General features: G+C 31.1%; 1 protein-coding gene across 2 annotated transcripts; it reads right to left on the bottom strand.

Annotated features, from left to right (window-relative positions):
* Positions 1-4,988: 4,988 nt before the first annotated feature.
* On the bottom strand, positions 4,989-9,548 carry LOC114750715 (probable WRKY transcription factor 9). Of its 2 annotated transcripts, none has more exons than XM_028939318.1 (5): positions 9,263-9,548; positions 8,646-8,792; positions 8,211-8,564; positions 6,742-6,855; positions 4,989-5,786 (listed from the first exon to the last, which is right to left on the bottom strand). In XM_028939318.1, exons 1-5 carry the CDS (start codon positions 9,536-9,538, stop codon positions 5,226-5,228), a joined length of 1,452 nt encoding a protein of 483 aa, XP_028795151.1. In that variant the 5' UTR covers positions 9,539-9,548; the 3' UTR covers positions 4,989-5,225. The 2 variants fall into 2 exon arrangements, with proteins under 2 accessions (XP_028795151.1, XP_028795152.1); XM_028939319.1 differs by having other exon boundaries at positions 8,211-8,549.
* Positions 9,549-10,998: the final 1,450 nt, after the last annotated feature.

Genomic DNA, 10,998 nt, shown 5'->3' with positions numbered 1-10,998 from the left:
CGCCTAGAAAGGAGGATAATAAAACCACAATTAAAAAGTAAATATTTTAATATGAACTCAATCATTATTCGCATTTTTTTGCCAACATCATATTTTTATGTTTAGACCATAGTCCTTAATGTAGAACATAATTATTGAATTGATTTTAATTTAAATATAAGACTCGTTTCTTATATTTATTAATTTTTCTAAATTATTCTTATTAATACTATATCAACTACCAAGTAGAAAAGAAAGAAGGATATTAAGAAAAATGATTATGGTATTTTAAGAAAAATATATCATATTTCTTGTAATTAACTAACTTATCTAACGTTTGTAATATAATCAAATTTTTAATAAATCTTATATCAAGGAAAGAAAAAAATATTAACTTGACATCCCGATATCCATGTTTACAAGTTGACGGTAGAAAAGACATTGAAGTGTGAAGATTTTTGAGACTTTTTCACGACCTTATGATCAAATTTTATACCTCTGGAGTAGCTAAATATATATTTGGTTATTTAACTATATACAAAATTTTAATTTGATTTCTTAATTTTAAAAACTATATTTTTAGCCTTTTAATAATAAAATTATTAAGCTTAAATGATTTTTTTTTGTAAGAATCATGCTATTTTAAAAATATTAAACTTAATATCTTAGTTTTTGAAGATTTTTTATCAACATTTAAGATTTCAATATCATTATGTTTTTGGTTAAAAAAGTAAAAATATACCTTTTAAATTAAGAAATGAAATCAAAATTTTATATAAATTAAATTAAAAAATTAAACCTATATTTTAGCCATATTAAGTTGATCCATTCCAATAGCAGTGGTTCATACTTCGTTTCTCTCTCTCCGGTGTCCAGGAAGCAGTTCGCCTTTTGTTTTCTCTGCTCGAGGCTTCATATGTGCAGTGTCAATGCTGGTTTGATTTTTTTTTTTTTTTAATTTTCATTCTGTCATGCGTATTTGGTTGTTTCCGGTATGTTCTCTCTCTCTCGCGACGTATAGGATTTCCATATTTGTTTTTTGAGAAAATTATACTAAGGTCTTACAGAAGACAATTAATTTTAAAAAAGTCTTTGGAAATCTAGAAATGATTCTGAAGTCTTCAGGAATCTGTGTATAATTAATTATAATTGTGAAATTACTTATTTGCCCTTATTAATTTTATTGCAAGTTATTCATTTACAACCTCAACAGTGGCTATTGATAACCCGAGAAGAAGTGGTTGACAACCTCGACAGTGCTCCTAACAACTCACTCTCTGAGATGTCAGGGGCATTGCTAAGGTTGTTAACCACTTCTTCTCGGGCTGTCAACAGTCACTATTGATGTTGTAAATGAATTACATTGGGTTCAAATTAATAGGGGTAAATAGGTAATTTCACAATTACAATTAATTACACACAGGTACCTGGGGACTTAGGAATCATTTCGGGATTTCCAGGGACTTTTTGAAATTAATTGTCTTCTGTGAGATTTGAGTGTAATTTTCTCTTGTTTTTTGCCCCCTAACCGCAAAGGACTAAAGTTCAATTATATGAAAATTAAAATGGGGTGATATAGGGCCTATTTGTTTCTGTTTTTTGTTTTCTTATTCTCAAAACAATTTTATAAAATTGTTTTTAAAGACAAGTTTTAGAAAAAAAAAAATGTTCAGAAAATAATTTTAAAAAAATCACATTTGAAAAAAAATATATAAAAAATTACACTTTGACAAGTGGTAATTATCACCGATAGTGATAAGTAGTAGGTAGTAGAGGAGAAAAAAGAAAATTTCTCTAATTTTTCAAAACCAAAAAAATAGAAAACACAAAAACAAAAAAAAAAAACTTGTAAAAGTTATTTTGGTTTTTTAGTTTTTAGAAACATTTTTTTGTTTTTTTTTGTTTTTTAAAACAATCAACTAAAAACAAATTGCCAAACATGTTTTTTTATTTTTCTGTTTTTAAAAACAAAAAATTGTTTTCAAAACAAGAAACCAAACAAGCCCATAGTTTCCATGTTTTCTTTTTCTTTTTCTTTTTAATTCCCTTTTGTATAATTCAGAATATCCTCATATAATTGTGGCTTTGAAATTGATATCTGTCAGACTGAGAGCGTTAAAGTTAGAGTCCCCAACAAGTGTGTTTCTTGATATTTGAACTTGTGTTCTCTTCTTTATAAGGGTGAGACTGGTTTACCATTTTTTTTGTACAAAAAAATTTAGATGAGTTAGGTACTAGGGACTCACTAGGCCAAAGTCTATTTCTCGACTCAAAGAGTATTTACATAGGTACCTACAAATCACCTACTAACAAGGTCCTCATATCTACTGTGCTTGTGGGTTAGGAGTCAATTTTTTATCAACAGGATTAATGCTTGTTAGTACCGGTTTATCATTTCAACTAACACTTTGATTTAGTTATCATACTTATGTTTGTTAGTCTTTTTTTGTTTTTCTTTGGGTACAGAAGAAAGGTACTCCCTTACAGAATCCTTGTCCATCGGAGGCCTCAAACTCGCTAGACAACTACCAAAATCACCAGACTGGGCCATACCCATCTCTGCCATAGCATTCGCAACCTTGTTGCAAGCTCTTGGAACATACTGCAGCTGAACTTCCCAATTGAAGTTCAACATATCGCAAATCCTGAGGAAAATAAGACTGCAATTTGTGCGCTCTTCCATTCAGCCAAGTTGTTCAATTAAAACCTTTGCATCAGTCTCAATTTTGAGTTTCTTGAAACCAAAATCCCACGCCATATTGATACCCTTATAAACTGCCCATTCCTCAGCTTCTGAAGCACTGTAGTTGCCAATTTCATAGCAGAACCCAGCAATCCAAACACCAGAATGATCCCTAAAGGTGCCACCATAACCAGCCTTTGCAGTAACCTTAGACATAGCACCATCAACATTGAGTTTAATCCAATCAATGGGTGGAGGAGTCCAGATGCATGATCTACCAGAGAGATCATTGGTTAAAATATGATCCTGTTCAGAATCAAAGGTAAATTTTCTCCAACAATTCAAAATATTGTATAACGGATTCGGAGGTCTATTCATATAGAATTAATTATTTCTCCATATCCAAAATTTTCGCGCAGCAACACCACAAGTAAAGTCCAATCTATCTACAGTGTTCTTCCCCATATTTGTTTTAAGATTCATGGAGAACCAGTCTGTCAAAGAAGCAATGAAAAAATCAGAGATGCACCTGGGATTAAGATGTAACCAGAAAGACTTTGCATGGTGGCAGTCTATGCAGTCTCTTAAGATATATGAATGGTATCCTCTATTTCATCATTGCAGAAATTGCAAAGCGAGGAAGCCTTGAGACCATCTACTTCTCCACCAATTAGATGGGAGTCTATCACCAATTAGCAATTTCCAAGTCAACTTCATCCCATACGCCTTGTTGACAGCAGGGAGACTTTGAATCCTAAACCACCATAGGATTTGGGTTGAGTAATTTGATGCCAACCCACAGGATGGTAAGAATGTCTATTTTGTTTGTCACCCCAAATGAAGTTTCTTTGGAGTTTCTCTACTTCATGACAGATTTTCTTTAGCACAAGAACAACTTGCATTGGATAGAGGGATAGAAGATAACACTGATTTCGCCAAGGTAATTCTCCCTTCCAAAGACGAGCTATGAGCCTTCTAAATTAGGGATGAAAATAGGTCAAGCTCCTATCAGGAGCCCACAATCTTGCCTGATTTGGACCTGATATGGCGTGACCTGTTTAGCAAACAAGTCAGGCCTAAGGCCTATTTAGAGGCCTTTTAAAGTAAATACGTTAGGCTTTTAAATTAAAGCTTGACCTAAAAGCCTCAGGCCTGACCTAATTAATTTTTTTAAATTTATTTTATTAATATATATTAAAATTTATAGGCTTCTAAGTGTACCAAAAGCTTATATTTGTGCAGGCTTTAGTAGATTCAAAGTCTATTTATGGTTTTTCAAGATTTAAACACCAAATTTAAGTAGGTCTTTGAAAAGATTTTAGGCCTACTAGGCCTTTTGAAGGCTTAGGCCTAAGTCTCAAAAAAGATTTAAGTAGGCCTATTAGGACTTTATGTTCCTATCATAGGCTCGAGCCTATTTGGTCAAAACTTGGCTTGACTTGAATTGTTTCCATCCTTCAAAGTTTATAATATTCTTATATATCATATGTAAATTAATGTTGCATGCATTGCAAGTACTTTTGACTGCAATTTGGATTATGTGAAATGATATATCTTAAATGGTTTTTTAAGAATTAAATTTTCATGAAACTTATTATATAAACATTTGAGAAAAAAATATTGTGAAACAAAAAAAATTGAGATTTCTTCCAAAAATGCTTTCAGCAAAAACACATTGAATCTGAATTTTGAATCTCGGAAAAGTTTGAAGAGAATTGTTGAATTTTGAGAAGGTGATTTCGGCAATTACTTTGAAAAATGGGATAAGCTAAACAGCGAGGGAGAGATATATGTGTGTGTGGGTGTATATCTTCATGTATATCACTATTGAAATTTATCATCTGGCAACACTAGGTGGTAATTAAGAAGCTGCCTAATCATTCAAGAAAAGAAATCCATACAGATGCAACTTTGGTTTATTCTATATTTGGTCATAAATATAAAATCCACTTACTGGATCTTATATTTAAGACAGGAGGCAATATCATTCTCTGATCCCCTCAAAAGAGAGTCTTCTTCAACTCTTGAGGGGTCTTCAAAATATGCATCTCTTTGCATTCTCGCATTAATTGGCTTCCAAGCTCTTTTTGTCCTCATGGTTGGCTCCACTTTTGCACCAAGCCACCAACACACACACACACACACACACATATGTGTACGTACGAGACATATTGTTATTTATATATTTATAACTTTTCTCCATGTTATTTGAAGTGACTTGGTTGCCTCACCATCATAAAGATCTTTGGTTTCTAAACACCGTTGTGTGCCATGAAATCATAAAATAATGAAAAATGAATCGTATAAAGAGGAAATCAATTAGCTATCCAGGAATGAGTACAGTACACGAAAAGATCTACACAACACAACAGATTTGCAGTATCTTCACACTTCACTTAGCTTCAATTACTTGCATACGTAAAGTAATTAAAACTTTCTTCATATATTAAGCCTATATACGTATATGTATGTAAATTAAAAAAATATAGGAAAAAGTAATTTCAAGGGGGAAAAAACAAAAGAAACAAATGAATCAGAATAATATCCTCCTCCATGCTTAATCTTACAACTGGGTCTTCCCTTTTGGTGATGATGAGAGGGACTCTAAGATCCATCTGTTACTGCTGCTACTACCAGAGCTTCTTCCATTATTAATATTATTGCCAGCACCAACAAAAGAAGCCGTCGACAACGTTGTCCCCGCTGAAGGATTATTATCATTATTATTATTAGTAACAGTACTATGATTGATGTCTTTGTTATTAATAATGGATGTTATCGCAGCCGCCACAGCAACCCTAAACTTAGGATCTGAAGCAATCGCAGAAACACTGTGATTATTTTCTTGTACAGAACTGGGAAAACTATTGGTTGTGTTTGGTGTCCAAGAAAATCTGGGCTGTGATGATGATGAAGAAGATAAGGGGGTTGAAGTTAGATCAAGGATGAGTCCTTTGGAAGGGTCAATATTAGGGTTTGGTGATGGGAGAAAGGTATTATTGTTATTGTAATGAGCTGCATAAGCAGTGGAAGCCATGGCTGTGGCACCTACGGGAAGAGGATGGTTGTGTGTTCCTTCGTACGTTGTTATTAGAATGGACATGTCCTCTAAGCATCTCTGCACCTGAGAGACAAAAGTATTAATATGAATCATATTCAAAAATTTGTTGTCGTCAAAGAATAATCATATTAAAGAACAGTGAAGATTGAAAACCAGTGTGAACACTTGATATAATAGCGTAAGCCACCTAACAACTCTTGGTGTGTAATATATATATATATATATATATAATATATATAAAACACGACATATATTCAAATGCCCAACAAGTGTCTATATATATGAAACACTGCATTGACAAAAGAATGAAACAACCCACTTGTCACACTTGAATGGGGTTTTAAGCTTGAGTTTGACATTGACATGCTTGTGTGTATTTAAATTGTATAAGATTATAAAATACTCTTCCGGTCATAAACGTAATGCTCATTTTATAATATAAATTACACTATAAAATAAATTTTATATTTAAAACCAGAGGAGCAAAATAATAAAACTTGAAAAGCAACATATTCTAGTCAAGTTTCACACCTGATTTGTTGGGAAAAAGTAAGCTAATTATAAATATTTTATTGAAAAAAAATCTTTTCCTTTAGTTTTTTTATGGCTTTTTTCTTGGAAAACTTACTCCAAATAACTTATCCTTTTTTTTATATATATAAATGAATGATATTAAAAAAATAGAAGTCTTGCATGTTACAAGAAGGTAGTGAACCAATAAAATTACTAAAGAAATATAACCCCAAAATTACTAAAGAAACTAAAAAACAAGCTTAAAAGACAACTTTAATGTCCAAAAGAGAGAGAGCATGAAGTATATTGATAAGATATCCAAATAACTTGTCAAAAATAAGCCTTTTCCAACGCATATCTAGCTCAAATTATGCCAACAACTTTCTCATGTTTATTCTAACTTATATCACTTTTTTCAAAAGAAAATTAAACAAATTAAATGGGTAGTCATATAAACTTTCGAATCCAAACAAGTTAATGTTAAATTAGGTACTACTATTAGTACCTGTTTTCTGACGGGACAGCCAGGGGCAAAAGTGCAACGATAATAGGCACGAGGACATGGATTTCCTTTGGAAATTTTTTGTCCATATTTTCTCCATTGGCACCCATCATTCATCTGCATATATAATCAACAATTGTTCTCAATTCTTTGTTTTATGGTCACTTTTCAAATCACAAAGCTCTCTGAGAAACAAAATACCCTGGATACACGTACATGAAATATATGTAACTATATAGTTGATGGGACTTGAGAAAAATATATAATCTCCTGATCCTATTTATAAGTTACTCCTGACATGATTCATATAGGCTAAAACTCAGCAATGTTTCAATTTTTTCCTGTTTAATATACATTATCTATACTTTATATGAGAATAAAGTCAAGATAATAATAATAAAATAATAATAATAATAATAATAATAATAATAATAATAATAATAATAATAAATGAAAGGTAAAATTGTATATTTATACAAAAAACTCTCTCTTTGTCCTATAAATATTATAAAAAAAATATCTTCTCTTCATTGTATAAATAGGATAAGAGCTTAGGAGTATAACGATAGACTTCACTTATTACGTAATTAAGACTCATTACTATATTTATGTTTTTTTGAGACACTGTGATTCAGTACTTTTTTTTAAAATTAATATTGTGTTTGGTTTGAGCTTTTTGAAGAAGAGAGGAAGGTAATTGCTCTAAAAGATGAGATTTTAGGAGAAAATGCTTTTAATTGAAATACTTTTGGACATTATTATCCTTATAATAGAATTTAATTAAATTTTTAAATTGTCCTTGAAATCTCTCTCACCCCTTGCTTTTCATTTAAATCCATCCCCTTCCCCTTTGTTGAACCACACAAGGAAAGCATACTATATTTGTAATCCCTATTTTTTTTTTGTGTTCAATTATCTTGACTACATATGTGTTGCCTTAAAAATACATCCACACACTTCGTCATCTTCTTAACATACTATATTTTTTCCCAACATCTACTGATCATCTCCTTAACATGCATATTGTTATATACTTAAATTTAATGTCAATATCTGAATTTGTTGATGTAAAATATTTTAATCAATAATGTAACTCAATCAAATTTAAAAAGTATATTTTTATACCTCAAAACATTTGAAAAGCCATAGAGGCAAAAGGCTTTATGTTTTGTCTTGAGTAAAACATCTAACCCCAATCCCTTTCTAGGTGCCCAAACTTTCTATATATTAAACTTCACCTATGAAATAAGATCCACCATTATATTGATCTCTTTTCAGGTTACCAAGAATTTCGGGTTAAATAATGTACACTATTGTGTATATATAGTACTACCTCCAGTCCTAATTATAAAATCTTATTTACAGACTACAATGAGGTTTTATAATTAGAATCGAAGATAGTATACAAAAAAGATATAGGCGAAAAAATGGGGATGTGTAGAAACGAATGAAATGTATATAGATATACTTACAGTGGCTGCTGCACATCTGGCTCTAACAGAAACCCTAGCCTTCCTATTTGGAGACGAAGAAGAAGAAGCAACATGAGCATTACTGAGACCAGAAGCTGGCGACTGGTGATGAATATTAGTCCGAGGTATTTTGTTTTGCACTGATGATAATGTTCCAAAGCTACTTGTCATCAATTCTAAGAATTCCTTCTTCTTAGACTCCTGTCCTTCCCTTTTAGCTTCATCATCTTCCGCTTCACTTGTCTGTAACCTCAGTGATAATCCCAATCCAATCTTCTTTATATGATCATTCTCATCACTGCCAACAGGATTTCCACTGTTTTGAAGTGGCAGAGAGATCTGATGATCAGGATCCTAAAAGAGATTATTCCAAATTAAGATAAGAATTATAATGTAGAGAGAGAGAGAGAGATTAACTGATATTTTTATTTATACCTTATTGTGTTTGCTGTGGTTCTGCTGGATGATTGCGAGTTTCATCTGAAGATCGTAGAAGTCTTTCATGGTTTGTTCCACTACTTTCTTTAAAACTTTGTTTTCTTCTTTCATGCGATCTGTCTCCACTTGTAGCACACTTAACTCCTACATATAGTTATCCAAAAAAAAAAAACACCTAAATTATTAAAATTATGCACTTGAATTAAACACAGGCAATTAAACGTCGCCGTACTGACATTAGGTCTATTGTCTGTGTAAGCATAATTGATATGGTAAGAATAGTTAAGCCCCTAATTAAGATCCTCAAAACTAGAGGTTTAATTTTGAGTAATTAAAGAAGGATCCCAAACGATAAATCAAAATTCTTTCCGGCTAATATTATCAACAACGAGAAGTTCATCGGTGAAATTAGATTCATGGATGAATCGAAGCCATGGTAAAGATCTTTAAATACATTGTTAACTAAATGGACTGGTTCAATAATTAACAGTTATAGATTTTGGATTAACAGTTAGATCTCGATCTATTACATAATTCCCAAGAATGTAATGATGAGGTTTTCTTCTGTGCAATGAACAAATTAAAGAAAGAAGTGTATGTGTGTATATATATACCTCTCTTGCTTTAGTGTTCTGTACCATTGATCCATTATTATCATCTTCTTCTGGTACTCGTTCTTCTGTCTGATTTTGTGCAGCTGTGGCGGCTTCATGATGAGGAGCTTGTTGTTCGTCAACCTTCACTGCTTTTGCCAATATTTCTTCCTTATCGTCATCTTCTTCTACCTTCTTCTGATCTGCTCCTTGGTGTTCTTCACTATGATGATTAATCTTCAAAGAGAGATCCATTTTCTGCATCTTTTTGTCTTCTTCTTCCTCTGATCTACCCATTTAATTCTTTGCAGAATCTGTCTGCTGATCTCTCTCTCTCTCTCGTGTTGTGTGATATATACATATACATATACATATATATATATATTTGTGTGTGCCACTTCTCTGTGGCAGCACCAAAGTCAAATCCTTCGTCTCATAATTAAACACGTATTCTTCTTCTTGGACATATTGGGACGCATCTTAAGTTTGACTTTAACTAATTTAATTATTTAACTGTCAATTTTTATCTATCTGCAGTATATACTATTCAATCTTAGTTCTTTAAGTTATTTTTGGTCAATAATTTCTGTCGACAGATGTAAATATTAGGGGTCTGTGGGCACTGGCTGATACTTTTTAATATAATTCATTAATTGATACCAAATTAACTAATTAATTAAGTATAGTAATTATAATTTCTATTAACCCTAGCTAGATGCCTCCTAGCAAGGCTTAATTAGTCATTAGCCAATTTTTTTAATAATGGGTCATAGCTAATCTTTTATTATTGTATTCCTCCAATAATAAATATAAGACTCATTTTGTAGTGTAATTTACACTATAAAACGGGTCTTATATTTAGGACCGGAAGAGTACTTTCTAATTTAGAAACAAAAGGCACTTAATTAATTCAGCTGCGAACTCTCTCTATGTATTTTTGTTTCTCTTTTAAAACTTTAATTTATGAGTAATTTTGATCAAATTGTGAAAGATTTAAACTGAATTATTTTTAATAAAGATCAGAAATCAAAAATTAAGTTGGGATATTTAAATTAAAATATAAATTATCAACCAAAAAAATAAAAGTATAGGAGGGGTAAGATGAGAAAAGTCAATTTATACAACCTGAAAAAATGAGGCGCAGCCAGCAAGCAAACCTCAGCTGTTGTTGACATTAGTTATATCTATCGGTTAGGACTTGGTTATTGTGGATGTAATTTTGAATAGTACAAGTTACCCTTTAATTTGAAAATAATCTTTTAAAAAAATATTATTGATTATACTAAAGAAATAAGTCTAGCGAATAGTTGGAAAAATTTTAATTCCAATATAAAAATAATGATTTTTTTTTAAATTTAAAAGTTTTAAAATCTTTTTAATGTTTTCAGAGGGTCCTTAAAAAATTTTTTCTTTATATTTTAGGGAATAGAAAACATTCATTTTTCGTTCATATACAAAAAATAAGTAAAAAGGTAATCACTATGCTGATCTCAACAAAATGCTCCCTATAATTATCAATTATGCAAAGGGAAAAAATTGTTTCACCATGTTTTAAAAAAAGTTAGTTATCCATATTATGTACGAAATTGAATTGTTTTTCTAATAATATTATGGTTATTTATTGCAACAATTTTAACTACTCATCTCTTATAATTTTAAATGAGGAAGATCATTAGAATCGGCCATCAATTGTATTAAAACTAGATTATTAGTTTTCGCTTATAATTAAAAAGGATAATTAATATACAGGTCCTTAT

The sequence above is a fragment of the Neltuma alba genome, unplaced genomic scaffold (genome assembly GCF_004799145.2).
Source record: "Neltuma alba isolate B1F8T4 unplaced genomic scaffold, ASM479914v2 tig00006621_pilon, whole genome shotgun sequence".
Lineage (NCBI taxonomy): Eukaryota > Viridiplantae > Streptophyta > Magnoliopsida > Fabales > Fabaceae > Neltuma > Neltuma alba.
The sequence above is the reverse complement of the archived record's forward strand: the minus strand, read 5'-3'. Positions and strand labels throughout refer to the sequence as shown.